The sequence below is a fragment of the Ambystoma mexicanum genome, chromosome 8, assembly GCF_040938575.1.
Source record: "Ambystoma mexicanum isolate Mex_15411 chromosome 8, UKY_AmexF1_1, whole genome shotgun sequence".
NCBI classification, from domain to species: Eukaryota; Metazoa; Chordata; class Amphibia; order Caudata; family Ambystomatidae; genus Ambystoma; species Ambystoma mexicanum.
The window spans coordinates 723,514,427-723,530,309 of record NC_090929.1 but is presented as its reverse complement, the minus strand read 5'-3'; the positions used below and the strand labels follow the sequence as shown (position 1 = coordinate 723,530,309).

General features: G+C 42.9%; 1 protein-coding gene across 3 annotated transcripts in view; it reads right to left on the bottom strand.

Annotated features, from left to right (window-relative positions):
• Positions 1-15,883, bottom strand: part of NUDT13 (nudix hydrolase 13) — a 1,386,901-nt gene that overhangs the window by 547,801 nt on the left and 823,217 nt on the right. For all 3 annotated transcript variants that reach the window (XM_069610536.1, XM_069610534.1, XM_069610535.1), the window contains one exon: positions 3,764-3,874. In XM_069610536.1, the coding sequence (XP_069466637.1) occupies positions 3,764-3,874 (111 nt within the window). The remainder of the gene's footprint in view (positions 1-3,763; positions 3,875-15,883) is intronic.

Sequence of the window (15,883 nt, the reverse complement as noted above, 5' to 3'; positions counted from 1 at the left end):
GCCGCTTGTAGGTTTTTTTTGTTTTTTTTTGGCTAGCCCTTTTGTTTACTTGTTGCTAAGTGTTTGTATTTAGTCAAAGCAAGATTACCAACACCAAACCCTGGAGTCTTAACAGATTTCAGCCGATTTATAAATTGTTTCACATTAGCTCTATTGTTCGCGACTACATTTTGTGAGCTTTTTTTCGATTTAAGATTGCTAATGGCTGAATTCTTGGGAATGCTGTTAGTTTAATTTCTTCCTTTCCCAAATAAGGTGTACACTGGTTTCGGGTTGATAGTTATATCACTTTTAGGAGACAGAGAGTTCAACTTTGAGTTAGAGGACATGTCTTCTTCGGGCTCATCAAGACAAATAATGTGGTCAATTAGTGGTAGAGCCTTCCTTTGTGTAATCGATCGATTATGAGAAGTGGGCATGGGAGGAGGTGATAGTGAAGTACATATGTTTTTATCAGGGCTCTGAGCATGTATATTTACATCACCATTCGTACAATTTTTGAAGTTCCAACCATTCATCCACACAGTAATGGCGTCAATCTTCTTAGACTGCTCAGTTATTTTTAAATCTAGTCTCTCAAACAATTGTACTAAGGACATTATAGTTGTATTCATGGCACTCAAAATAATTTCCAGCAAGGGATTACATTTTGGTGAAGGTTGATTCACCATTGAAGAAACAGAAGACATTCGAGGTCCACAAATCTTTCGGGGAGTCGGTTGTGCATAAGATCTTGAGCACACTATCGAAATATCATCTGAATGGTCAAACAAACTCGGTGACTGATATAAGCTTATTTCAACATCCTGTAAGCCTGTTGCCTTTGGGGAAGTGGGGTCTGTCGAATGATTTTCCTTATTATGATTCACAGACATGTTATCTGAGGGTATTTGATTACTTGCAGGAAAATACTCAGAATCTGGAGGATGATCACATATGCTCAGATGGTTATCAGCCATCTGGGCAGATGTGGATACATGCAGTTTAGTGGCTTCAGAATCTTGTGATACCAAATTCTCTACTGGATTAACATTAAGCACATGATCTGGAACAGACATGATTTTGGTGTCAGAGATGGTGACATTAGTATGTTGTCCACAAACATTGCCAGCTGTTTCGTTATTTTGAATTGAGTCCAAAGTAAAGTCTGTTGGTACACGTAAAGTACAGAACTCACGTATATCTCCAGTTGTTGTTTTCTTTTCCGGCAACAGAAACGGAAGTCCACTTATCTTCTTTTTAAAGCTGATGGAGGGCGATGGTTATGGGGAGGCAGGTTGCAAAGTTACCGACACACCTGTTACCATTACACGTTGCGGCATGCCAGTTTTTAGGGTGTAAGTTATGCCTTTCTTCGACATTTGAAGATGTTTGACTTGCCCAGCTGAGTGTTAGGCAAACGGTGCTCAACAAAAAAAGGGGAAAAATAAAATTAAAAGGGAAGGTGTTACGTTGTAAGCTGCTCAGCTGAACAGCTTAACAGCGTAACAGTGACTTCCCAGCGACTTTAAGGGGGCTTAGGTCGACACGTACATCAAATAATACAGTGCAGTTTACAATCCAATGGCACGCGCTGCTCCAAAGTAATATGCTGTGTAGCAGGGGTCCAGCAGCGTAACAGCGACTTCGAGAAGCACGTGCACAAAAGCGCACGGCCGCCCTTTAAGTGGGTGGTGCAGCCAAGGGGGCGGAGTCACTATCAAATAATACAGTTGAGTTTACAATCCAATGGCATGCGCTGCTCCAAAGTAATATGCTGTGCAGCAGGGGTCTACTACTACTCTCTCCACTCAGTACTACTCTCTACTTCCACACTACTACTACTCTCCACCCACACCTTTTCTCACATTAACTTTCCTTTCACTTCCCCAGTCACCTTCTCATCCACTCCCTACTCTCTCTCTCTCTCTATTAGTTTTACTCACTCATATTGCATGCACACTTAAACCCAAGTATCACTTCCTCCCACCAACCAGTACCTCCCTTTGGACTACTTTAGCAATTCTCCTCCATGCTTCCTCTGGCTGGTGTCTTGGTCTTCCTTTCATCCCTTGACCTCACCTGAATAACTCACACCTGCTGCCTGTCCTTTTCGCAGGGGAGGTGTTAGAGGCAAGAAAACAAACAAAAGGGGTCTGAAGCCCCCCATTCCTCGTACAAGTGTCCACCGGTTTGAGGTAATGGTGGCCCACTGCATTCAATGTACCAGATTGTGTGAGGGATTTCCAGCTGGTTTGAGATGGCAGTTAGATGAGTGAACTTCTCTTGGGTCCCCTCGCAGGTGAGTGAGTAAACAGTCTCTGTTGGTGAACATGGGAACATTTCTTGAGCACTCCGCGCTGGAGTCTGTGCAGGAGTAGTTTGCATAGCGGCTTTGGTTAGTTATGCTGCTGCGCTGTTTGCTCTGTGTCCCATGTGATCTTTGCTGTCTCTCTCTTGGTCTGGTTGCTTGCTGGCTGTTCCACCTCTATGGCACCTCTATGGCTGCTGGTACTTGAAGTCCTATGGGACAAACAGAAAAACTATACAGAAGTACAGGTATGGGGTGATCGAAAGTGGTACTTATTTAAAAAAAGTAGGCAAATGCAGAAATTACAGGGTTTGGGGCCCTCCCACACCTTGCTTCAGGCAGGAATGGCTCTGGTAATCCCTGTGGTAGGCCTCACATCCCAGGTGGTAAGGGGTTCCCATCCCCTCTTAGGTCTCTGCCCTGTCACATAAACCATTGACAGCCAGGACTCTTTCTCCTGATAAGCATCCTCAACCTACTTGTCTTTTCTTCTTTCTCATCTTACAGTACACATGTCTTACCACACACACTGCAACTGAATGCCTGCAAGAATGGCTCAACAATGTTCACTAGCTACAGCAGAGCCACACTGATCTCACCATTAACCATGCTGCACAGCTTCTACCTTTGCACGAAACCACGCCCCTGTCCTCCATAATATGTGCTCTCTCTGCAGACCCTTTCTAGTTGAGAGTAGAGGAGGACCCCAACATCTGGGCATCTCCTTTGGATTGACACCCATCCCAAGTGTCATAACCAGGAACCACTTAGAAGCAAACCAGCACACAGAAAATGGGTACTTCTGGCCTGCACTTATGAATGCTTCAAGATTCACACCCGTTTCCCCCACTGCTCAAAGTAATATCTCCCATCCTCCCTGTTTGCTTCCAAAGAAATGCATGAAGAGGCTGCCAAAATGGCAGAAGTTGTGCTATTTAGTACTTTACATTAATATACTTTCTTATAATTCTTGTTGTTCTCATTTATATTAAGTCTTGCATATGGTATTAGAGAAATGATGGGGTCTGCTTTCTGCGCCAAACTAAGAGAAGCTTAACATGGTTCAGTTGCGGTGATGGCTCACTATATGGTGTCAACTCAATTTAAACCACTTACCCGCTTGTATAGTGCAAAAAGATTTTATTTTTTATTTTTCAAAAATGTGCTCTCATGTTTAGCTTAAATTCTTGGACGGTGAGTCCTTATTAGGCGATGTTCCAAGTTGTATTTATAATTTAAGTCCTTATTTACCTCCAACAAGATCACTGAAAGCCATTTACTTAAGAGACTTATCGCCAAAGGTCTGATTCAGGTCTGCACGATTTTCATTGCATATGGTATTAAGCTAACCCATATTCATTGTTAACATTTCAGGTGCATCATTAAAACTGGAGGGGGTCCTCAACCATATGCATATATTGTAATTTGAACAAATAACTGACAAGTAGATATTTAATTATTACATATTCCTACCCAGATCCAGGGCAAACTCTGCAATGCAAGAATCGGAACAGCCAATCAGCACAGAATCCTCCATCTTCTTCTGCTCCTCGTTGCCCAACTTAGCGAGGAGCATCTCCAGCTCTAAACGACGAGAGAGAAAAGGAGGCAGTGAATGTGAGCGCCAAGGTCAGAATGTCAGCCCCAAGAGAATGAAACGCTTCCATGTGCATGTTTTTATGGTATTCACAGCATTGCTATTGTGACTTTTAGAGGAAACTGCCCACATGGTGTTCTTATTTGTATGTTTTGAAATCGCAGGTGAGAAAAACCTACCCCTGAAGATGGGGTAAGAGGCTGCTGCTCACCTCCCTTGTAATCCCCTGTCTGTAGAGACATTTAGATAATTCCCACTAACAGGTCAATTTCTTTTATGAGCTTTTAACTATGGAGGGATGAACATTATTTTAGTATTTGACAGGAATTCAACTTTAAACATACAAAGTATTGACGTATCTTGGGTACAAAAATGTATGCATTTAGTATACACAGATGTAACACATTTTTACAAAACTACACACTTAAAAAAAATAGAAACAGGTTGCATTTGAATAAACTGATTCTTTGTGGGGAATTTCAAAACCAAACAGACCGAAAGAGGTATAGATACAAATAGAGCCATGGACACGACTCTGGCATAAAAGAAAAAGACGCATAATTTCAAAGCTCATGAGCTCAAACGTGCCAGTAGGGATCCATTTGCTAGACTATGCTGTGTCCCTTCAAACCCTTCTCTCATGCCCCATAGCAACTTCTCCCCAAATGCTTCTCCCATGAGTTTGCTTAGTACAAGCCCAAATCTAGTTAGTGAATGCTTATGTTACATTAGGAAGCTTTTATACTGCACCGAATCTCCACTGTAGTGGTCTGAGCGTCAAAGCTTGTCTGGAGGTTCATGCCCACCCAGTGTATCCACATCTTATTTTACAGAGGAAAAGCAGCAGGCCGGAAGATACGTGGCAGGGAAAAGAGGTTGCAGGTACGATTGACAAAAAGAAAGGATACAGAAAGGTATGCATGTTTTGAGATAGCTTGTGTGCACCAAGATCCAGGTATGTCAGATCATATAGCAGGATTGCAGAAAAAACGAAATAGGTATATTCTAATAGGTTTGGAGGAAAAGGGGCTGTCCGCATGAGTCAGTTTCAAAAGAGCAAGTAGGTAATTAATAACAGGTAATAATTATATGATATGATACAGCATTTATAACACGCCTATACACAAGTGTTTCAATGCGCGATGAGGCAAGGGAGAGGGAAAAGAGGGAAGATAGAGACAACGATCTTACTAGGCCAGGTGACATTGAGATCCCGCAAGCGCAGAGGAGGGGGGAAGGGGAAAAGTGCGGGGGGAAAAGAGGAGAGTGCAGTGCAGAGGATAACAGTGAAATATATAAGAACATTAATAAAAAGTGCGGCCAGCTGGTGGTAAGTTCAAGGGTAAGGGCAAACATCAAGGTGTAAAGTGCTGGTAGGGACTGTGTGGATACAGACGCAATCCCTGAGTGCAAGGGTTGCCCGGGGGCAGTGCAGGTGTGCAATTGGTGAGGAGGGGACCTGGGCCTGAGATCAGAGGGTAGCCAGGTAACCAGTGCAGTTTCAGTTTCAGCCAGGAGATCAGCAGGGGAGAGGAGGAGAGAAAGCAGAAGCAAAGAGGTAGGTCTTGAGGTGCTCCCGGAACCAGAGATGGTTCTCCTCAAGTTTCAGAGAGGCAGGGAGGCTGTTCCAGAGGCAGGCCCCAGCAGAAGAAAGGGATCTACCACCAACTTGTTGCTTGGAGAAGCGACTATCCCTGAGGGAGTTGGAGGCGGATGAACGAAGAGCTCGAGAAGGAAGATATTTAGGAACAGAGAGTTGAAGGTATTGAGGCCCCAGGCCCCAGGCCCCAGAAGGCCTTGTGGACAATGCAGAGGCTTTTGAACTTAATACTCGCTGCCACTGGGAGCCAGTGCAGGGATTTCAGTCCTGGAAATGATGCTTGTTGTAATTTATTTAGTAAATGTGTTTTTAAAAAATGTGAAACTATATTTAAAAAAAATAACATGCAGCGCATGGCTGTTTGATGTACTTGAGATGTGCTGAAGCAGGCACTTAACGTTATCAACCCTGCTCATAATGTCCCATCACTCTAATTTGATACACCAAGCATACCTATTATTCATGTAGAATCCTGAAAGTCTCTCCTTTTACCAGATAGCTCTTCACAATCATTACAAACTTGCTTCTCCTACCACATCTATCCTCTACCTGAACCCCATTCCCCTTCTGTAAAGAACTAGCTATCTAATTGTCTTAGAGGGTTACTAACACTTGTCAAGATATTACTTCGTCCCACTATGCTATCTTGTGCCACCATCTCTACCCTCCTTTCATTTTAAGTAACACCATCCCTTCTTCCCATCACCCCTTCCTAATTCCATACTTTCCCCCCCTCCTTCTTTGATGATCAACAGCTCTCTCAGTTCTGGCTTCATTTACACTTCATTCAAAACTGTTGCTGTCAGCCCCTCACCAACTAATCCTCCCTGTTACCCTGTTAACATCCAGGCTGCAATGAAGACTTTGCGGGATAACCTATAGAAAAGTCTTCATTTTATTGAAGACATGGGGGCGAGCATTATACTTCTCTTTATTTAGTGGCTCAAGTAGGCAGCTTGAGTTATACGAATGCTAGTAAATCAAAGACTACATTTTCTAAGCAATAAAGGAAATATGTAGACTAAGTCAAACAAATCACATCAGATCCATTGATCAATCAGGTATCCTTTCTGTCCTCAATGCCTCTGTTCCTACTTTGAACTCTCCTCTTTTCTTGCTGTGATGGACCGGTAAGTAACCATGAACCAGGCAACCTGAAAATATAACTTCAATCCAAACTACATGCACCATCATCATTATCAGGACAAATCGCTGTTATGAGGGTTTCTCCTCTGATCCTGTAATAAAAATAAGTAACCTTTAGGGGGGTAATGTAAAAGTCTGTCAAGCGATTGATATGTAGATTGAGTACCACAGGGGACCATTTCTCATCAGGCGATATCATGCCACACCGTGCCCCTCAGCCGGTCCTGCTGGCATCCAGCGGCTGACCTGACTATCACTGTAATTACAGGCCTCTGTATGCTTGAGTCACCATTGGAGCGCAACTTTCGGCTCTTCTGAGAGCATCATCTTCTTGGGGTTTGACTACCTAATGCTGAGATGACTAATCTTGAGCATCTGAAGGGCTTTGTAAGGTAGTTACCGGTGTAATGTGGTTTCCTTGACACAAACTTGAACTTGGTTGACCATCTATATTGTGACGAATCTGAGGATGTTGTCCCTTCTCCTCTTTTGTGAGACCTTTCCCAGGGGGCCAGGGCAGTGCGACCTGTGAGACACCTGGCGGTGTCTCACCCGCTAGTCCCCAGAGATCTGTCTTCCAGGTGGCCAGGACACGGCCATTGCTATTGGATCCAGTTCCTGGGGGTGGACCAGTGGGGGAGGATCACCTGGGCGAGGGGTCTTTGTGGAGTGGAAGTGGGACACTGAGGGTTGAGATGCTGTATCCCCTTCCTTGTAACACCTTCCGCTTTCCTACCATGTAGGATATTTAGAAGCACTACCCCCCTCCCTTTTCCAACACAAACATTTTCTTCCACTGTAACAAGACAACGGGCTAACACCAGAGCCATTTACTTGACATGTCCCAACACACAGGTCAGGCAGAGTCATGCATTTGACAATAACCAGGCACACCTGATGACCCTTTACCTTCCCCACTGGGATAAAAGGCGGAGCACAAAAGCATACTTCGAGCAAGGCCGAACGCATGAGGAGACAGCTACATCAAACCGGCAGTTCAAGCAGAGGAGAAAGGCGGCGAGACCTGGAAGGATGACAAAGGGGGAACTGCCCTTGCCCTTTTTAACACAGACCCACCAAGCCTTAGAGAGGGAAATCATAAGACCAGAAGTTACAGCTGGCGTGCAAAGCTACAGACATCAACAGTGCACGGGGGATTGTCACATGCATTGATAACACAGGCGGAGGGGTAAGCTGGCTACTGTGGTACTATCCTTGACTCCACAGAACAACGAAGCAAATGGGTTTCAGCACAGCCGGTGAGTCATAGGAAACTGATAGAAAACCGAATTGTGTTGAGCCCAAGGTTGCAAGTAGCAACATTTTTGAACGCAAGGAATTTACAAGAAGAAGAACTTGTGTGTGTGTTTGAACTTTAAAGAAAGCCCAGTTGAGGTCCAGGTACAGACAGGTCCGGGACCACGTGGGCGCTCATTCGAAAGACTCTGACCGGGACCTGTTTTAAAACTGCAAGAACCAGAAGGCCCTAGGAAAGGGTGGCGTGAGGCATCAGAGTGGTACTACAAGGGTCACATCAAATCCCTTGTACAATCGAAAGTCTCTGACCCGTTGCTAGAGGCAAGCTAGGGGATGGGAATCCTGCTTTGCACTATGATTGTGAACTGTGATAATTGGCAAATGTGAACCCGAAAGAGGGATGCTGAAAGAAAGCTAGGCGAAGGAAATCCTGCTTTCTGATGAAAATGAGCATTACATGAACTGTATTAGGAATACATGAACTGTGTAAAAGAAAGACTGTAGTGAACCCGATGAAGGGAGGTCCGAGTTGTAAGGAGGATCTGAACCCGGCAGAGGGAGATCCTAGGGGCGAAGAGCAATCGCCCAAAGTGCAAGGCTACGAAAGAAGAATCTGTATTCGTTTGCTTGTTACTTTGAATCAGCAGGTCTTCCAAAGCAAGAGACTTTTGCAGGAAAGAGACTAAGCTTCTGAAGGCTTTGATATTGTTGAACTGGAGCTGTGAACCTCGTGCTGATGAGGCCAATGAGTGTGCTGTGCTCGGAAGTCCCGCCTTGTCCTGTGCTTAAAACGTGGGGAAGGGAGACCCAGCCAAACCATCCTGACTTATCATTTTGTGAACACTTCTTTTCTGGTGAACATTATCCTACTCTTTCTGTAACTTAGTAGTAAGAATTGGCAATAGGTTTTTTAGTATATATATGACAAGATGCCACTAGGACTGCCTTATTATTGTTTGATGGTCTTAGCTTGCTCCCATCTTAGACTTAGGTTAAGATTAAGCGTTTATCTCACCCACTACAAGGTTCAATAAACACCCTGGAACTGTGATCACCTGTGCCTGTCTTTACTATTGCCACCATGAGTTCATCACATATGGTGTCAGCAGTGGGATGTGACTCAATTGAAACAAATTGGGGAACCCTATCATTTCAGAAACTTAGTCAACAAGCTTCTAACCCTTCCGTTGTCACAAAATAATTGATAGCTTTCGATATTTGTAGCAGTAGGGAGGCTGTCATTCTCCTGGGGAAAAGAGGGATGATTCCTACTGATGGGGTTCTGATACACCCTCCAGGGTATTACATCAGGTTAGCGCCATAAAGTCTGGCCTAGCAAGGAAGTTTTGTATAGACGTTTTAGCAGGCGTCATCGACCCCGACTTCCGAGGAGACGTTAAGTTTCTCTTACAAAACAATGGTAAAGTCCGATTTGAAGTACATCATGGGGATCAAATTGCTCAAAGAATTTTGGAAAGGTTACTATTCCCTCACTTTCAAGAAGGTGAACCAGACAAAATGGAAACAGGTGCATTGGGCTTTGGGGAAGCTGATGTACCTTCTGACATTGAAGGCACGAAGTGAGAGGAACCCACCATCTATTCCGATCTAGCCTTCGCCCAGCGAAATGATCCCACTCTCGCTGAGGCCTTCCTACAGGCTATTCCGGAAGGCGAAGGTATAGAAAAGGGGACCCCTTTTTTTCTTAAAACAGGGATTGTTGTACACAATGCAAACATCTAGTGAAGGCTTAATGAAAACACAGTTGGCGATTCCCTAGACCCACCGAAAGGTTGTACTGGAGATCACACACTCATCTTACAGGGGGTCCCTTAGGACAAACGAAAACCCAAGCACACATTAGTGGGAAGTTTTACTGGCCAGGTATCCACACTGATATAAAGATCTTTATCCAGGCGTGTGAAAAATGTCAAAAAACTAGCACACGTCCCTCTACCTGCCCCTTTGAATCCTTTACCCATCATAGAAGTCCCTTTTTCAAGAATTGGAATGGACATTATTGGACCGCTAGAAACATCTCGATTAGGCAACAGGTATGTCCTAGTGATTGTTGATTATGCCACTAGATAGCCCAAAGCATTCTCATTGCAAAATAATTTTTCTTTTTTTGTATTTATTGTGCATTAGCCAAAAAAGGAAACATGACTTTTTACACAAATTGAAAAATAAAATGATATTTCAAGATCATAATATTAAAATATTCATTGACTAATTCATACAAAATATAAGAATTCATAAAAACAAAGAAAGAAGATAAAAAAGGAGATTCATATGGGCACATATCATTTCAGAGGAATGAGTAATTTCACAATCAGATTTATATCTCCCTTATTGACAGTCAGATTAAGCTACTTTCACAAAGCGCCCACCTCCAGAGTAAGAAACATTTGCATTCCCGAAATCAACCTGTCCCAGAATGTGTTCGAGCAAAGTGAGTAAGTGTCATGATCAAACCTTTGAAAGTTCAATACTCTACGGTGCCAGGTTCCCGAGCATTCCATCAACAAATGGCAAATAGATTGTGCAACATTTGCATCGCATTTATCACAAAAATCTGTCGTATAAACATCCCCATGACGGACATGCAGTTTTTCCCTAGTGGGGAGCAGATTAAGTCTTAATCTCAAAAATAATACCACCCAGCAAATCTTTAAACACCTCCTACTGTATTTTTCCAGGGTTGACTTTCCCAAGGAAATATTGACCGATCAGAGTTCAAATTTCATGAGTACGCTCATGGCCGAGGTCAAAGAGCTACTCCATACTACCACCTTACGAACTTCTGTGTACCACCCCCAAACCGATGGATTGGTAGAAAGATTCAACAAGACTTAAAAATGTATCTTGCGGAAACTAGTATATAAAGACGGGAAGGACTGGGACCGAATGATCCGGTGGGCACTATTTGCAGTGAGGAAAACTCCACAGGCCTCTACAGGATTATCCTCTTTCGAGTTACTTTATGGCAGAGAACCCAGAGATATCCTAGATATGCTCCGGGAAACCTGGGAAGAACGAGAAGAGGCACCCATTCCCATTCCGCAAACCGCTACCCGAATGCGTGAACATATGAGCATTGTCTGAGATCTTGTCAGCACTCATATGGAAAAGGCCCAAAGTCAACAAAAATCTAACTACGATAAGAAAGTAAGCTTGAGATAATTTTCTATAGGGCAGAAAGTATTGGCCCTATTACCCACCTCAGATAACAAGCTTGTTCCTAAGTGGCACGGGCCCTATGAAATAGTAGAACGAACAGGAATCTGCACTTATAAAGTAGCCCAACTGGACCGAAAACAGAAGGTCTGTTTATTTAATTTTTCAAATATTTTTATTTTCATTTTTATACCACACCAAACAATAACAATACAATCAATGTCATCTGCAGTTTTACAATATAACTGCAATTAAATGTTATTAACTCTATCACACCCCCCCAACTTGCCTGCTCATAACATGTCATAGTATGCGTTTTTAATCATTGTGTAACGGTTCTGCCTCGCACGGTTTGCATGGCTGCCTCCTCCTCATTGCATGCAAACAAAGTCACAGTCAACGCTATCCATCGCTGAATATCCGTCGCCAACTCAAGTCTTTGCTCGCTCAGAGCCCTCTCCCATGCTCCAGTTTCGGCAGCAACCCACTTTCCCAGCTCCCTCCACCAACCAGTAGCACTCGGCTCATGAGCGTCTTTCCATCTCATAGCTATACTACGTTTGGCTAGTATGTACATCAGGTCTTTGAGTTTAGTTAGCGATTTGTCTTTCTCATTCCTCTTGTATCTTCCCAGCATACAAGCCTGTGGGGTCTGGCTATCTAGTTCTATGCCACCCTGGTGTGCTTTACGTGTTACATCTTTCCAAAACCCTTGCACCGTCGGACATCCCCAAAACATGTATACCAATCCATCATTTACCAACTTGCATCTAGGGCATTCTTGTCTCTTTGCTCCCTTAGAGCTTGTGATAGTAGCAGGCATGAGGTATGCTCTTTGTGTTACATATAATTATATTAGTTGTAGTCTGACGTTCCTTGAGACTTTTTTGTGGTACAGTTTCACCTCCTTCCATTCTTTATCTTCAAACACCCTCCCCAATTCTGTTTCCCACCTCTCTCTGCATTTCAATTCCATTCTTGAATTTCGGTCTATCAGTACTTCGTACATTCTAGAGACGGCATGCCGCCCCTGCGCTACCGTAGTAATGTTTCAATGTCCTCAGTAGGTATATTTATATCACATAAATCTCTTAAAGGAGTGGAAGGAGAACCTGTCAGCCACCCATGCCAAAGTACTATCTTGTTTGTTTCCATAATATATAGATAACTTTGTACTAATCCCTCTTGAGTTGTCTACCCAAAAACAAGAAGATTTAAGCGATGTAATCACATCCTTCCTGATGTATTTTCAGACAAACCAGGAAGAATTAAAGGCGCCTACCACGATATTAGAACACCTAAGGGAAAAATGGTACATTTAAAACTGCATCGACTCCCGGAGGCTCATAAACAGATAGTGGTCGAGGAAGTAAACGAAATGCTGGAAGCTAATATTATCGAGCCCTCGTTGAGCCCATGGTCCTCCCCTATGCTGTTGGTCGATAAACCTGACCATTCCTGGAGGTTCTGTATAGATTCTCGTCAAGTCAACGCACTATCCGATTTCGATGCCTAAACCCATGCCAAGCATCGATAACCTCATTGATAAACTCGGAGCAGCCACCTTTCTATCCACCCTAGACTTAATAAAAGGATACTGGCAGGTACCAGTATATGGGCCAGATAAAGAAAAGACTGCATTTTCAACCCCCTTCGGACTGCTTCAATTCTAAGTCCTCCCTTTTGGCTTACATGACGCACCAGCCACTTTCCAACGCCTGATGGATAAAATCTTACATCACTATTCTGACTTTTGTGGAGCTTACATTGACGATAGTGTCATTTATATTAAACCTGGGAAGACCACCTTCATACTATCAGAGTCCTCAGACAAACCGGCCTAACTGCGAATCCATCTAAATGCAGATTGGCACAATCAGCCGTAAAATATCTTGGGTTTTTTGTAGGGAACGGGAACGTACAGCCCCAACATGAGAAAGTGAGGGCCGTCCTAGATACACCTACACCCAAAACTAAAAGGGATCTTAGAGCTTTTCTAGGGTTACTAGGATACGGGTAGTGAGCCCTTCAAGAGAGACGGAACCAGTAACATCAGGACCCTCAAGGGATTTTTTTTTAGGCCTTCGAGAAAAGTCAAAAGAAAAACAAGGTGCGCCAAGCAAAAACCAAAAAGAAAAAAAAACAAATGAGTGAGAACTTAGTGGTTAATATATCTAGCAAGATCCTAACTGGAGGGCAACTCGAGATGCTCAATCAAGGACTATCTTTTGTCCCTACAAGCAATACATCCTTGTTTGAAGAGAAGGTCTGTTTACACAGACTCCTCAGAAAACGCTGATTTAAGATTTTCTTTGAATCAGATGAAAATACAGAATCTTCACAATTGGACGAGGACAAGCTAGAACTTTGCCCAAAGAGCTACTTTGACCCTCCGACACAGAATCTGATCTTGGATATGTTTGAGAAAAACGTACTGACAGACCTGAAAAGGATTAATTATCAAAGGACAACACCCCATAACATCAAAAACTGCCAATTAGACCACATTGAAGCACTGGCCAAAGAAGAGAACATCACGATCAAACCAGCGGACAAAGGTGGTGCGATTGTAATTATGGACACCAATGACTACACCAAAAAATGCATGATTCTTTTAAATGACTCATCCACCTACACTAAACTTGATGGTAACCCTATACACAGGATTAAGGCTACCATTGAAAAAACCATTAATGAAGCGCTTGAAAATGAATGGATCTGCGAGAAAATGAGCAAATTTCTCTTTAATCAGCATCCAATAACACCCGTTTTCTATGGTCTTCCAAAGATCCATAAAAATCGAGATTCTCCACCACTCAGACCAATAGTAGCCGGAACCGATAGCATTTTTGACCCCCTCGCCATCTACATTGATCGTTCTCTTCAACCTCTGATACAAAGAATTCCCACATATCTAAGGGACACTACTGACTTCTTAAATTGCATCAATTAGGTCAAAGCCCTAGACTCGGACTGCATTCTATTTAGCATGGATATATGCAGCTTATATACACATCAATTCCCCACAGGGAAGGGATCGAGGCAGTTGAATGGCTTCTTCTCAATTCACCATCTCCAAGTGGAAATCCGGAGCTCATTCTTGGACTACTTAATCTAATATTGTACAACAGCTACTTTAGATTCCAGAATACATTCTTCTTACAAACAACAGGTACGTCCATGGGCTCATCTATGGTCCCAGTCTACGCGAATACATTTATGTATCGTTTTGAAAAAGAATTTGTATTGGATCACCCTAGGTGGTCTGTTTGCATATTGATGTGGAAGCGTTTTATAGACGATGTATTCAGCATATGGTGTGAGGCCACTGGAAGATCTTTTGCTATTCCTGGAATACCTCAACTCAGTACACAACAGTATCAAATTTACCATGGAGGTGGGGAACCCACTACTACATTTCCTGGATGTAAATATAGAAATCAAGAACAACATTCTTTCTACAACAGTCTATCACAAACCAACAGACGCAAACAACCTTCTCCACTTCACAAGCTTTCACCCGAAAGCGATGCCTAAAAGTCTCCCTTTCAGCCAGATGTTAAGGCTTAAAAGGATTATATCAGACCCAGCAGGATTAGACATGGAGTGCTGCAAACTCATTGACAAATATGAATCAAGGGGCTACCCAGAATCAATAATTAGTGAAGCCAAGGATAGGTCTGACCAAAGAACCAAGGAACAACTATTGACTGAGAAAGAGAAAGAACCACCACTTCTATACATATCCAAATTTTCTCGTCAGAGCTTCCAAATTAGTAGGACGATCACAAAACACTGGGGAATACTCCAACATGATCCAACACTCCATCAACTGTTCCCTAAAGCGCCGATGATGGCGTTTAAGAGAGCCTGCAACCTGCGGGATAAATTGGTTAAGGCAGAAAGACCACCTAAAGAGAAACAACTATATTTAACAACAAAGAAAAAAGGCACATTTCTGTGTCTAACTTGTTCACACTGCAACAATGTGGTGAAAGGTGATTCCATCAACCACCCCCAGACTGGGAAAAAACTTAAGTTGAAAGATTATACAACATACCTCACACCCGGAGTAATTTATTCCATCAAGTGTCCTTGTGGACTATTGTATGTGGGTCAAACAACTAGAACTGCCAAGGAGAGGTGGACCGAACACAAATCAACTATTCGATGTAAAAATACCAAATCCCCATTGGCAAGACATTTTTTGGAAAATCACCACTCCATAGGCCAACTGAAATTCCAAATTCTGGAAGTAGTGAAACGTCCACACAGAGGAGGTGACTATCAATCAATCCTATGAAGACGTGAGAAATACTGGATCCACTGCTTGGACACACTAGAGCCGAGAGGACTGAATGAAGAATTTTCACTAAAATGCTTTATTTGACCCATAGAGTTGTCCATGGACGCCGCAAGCTGGCCTAAGGGATATTGCAATCCTTATGAATATGTTTTTCTCCCACAAATACATATTATGTTTTCATTTATAATTTTCTTTCTTCATGGTTTTTAATAGTAGACTACTCCCAAGCAGATCATGATATCACCTAGCGGGCTAACCACATTATGAACATCACATACCATCGTCATGCACAACTGATTGGGAATATGTAAACTATACGTTGAGAAATTTCGCATGTTAACAATGTTTTTGTGTTACTGTGGTACTTTCACAGTTGGGAACCCTGTATCCATATAGAGAGAAATAATTTCTGTGTGCCCATTTACTGTTTGTAATTCATTTAATCTTGAATAGGAATCAATAGGTTTTCCCACTGTCAGACTATCCTTACGTGACATCACATGTGAATAC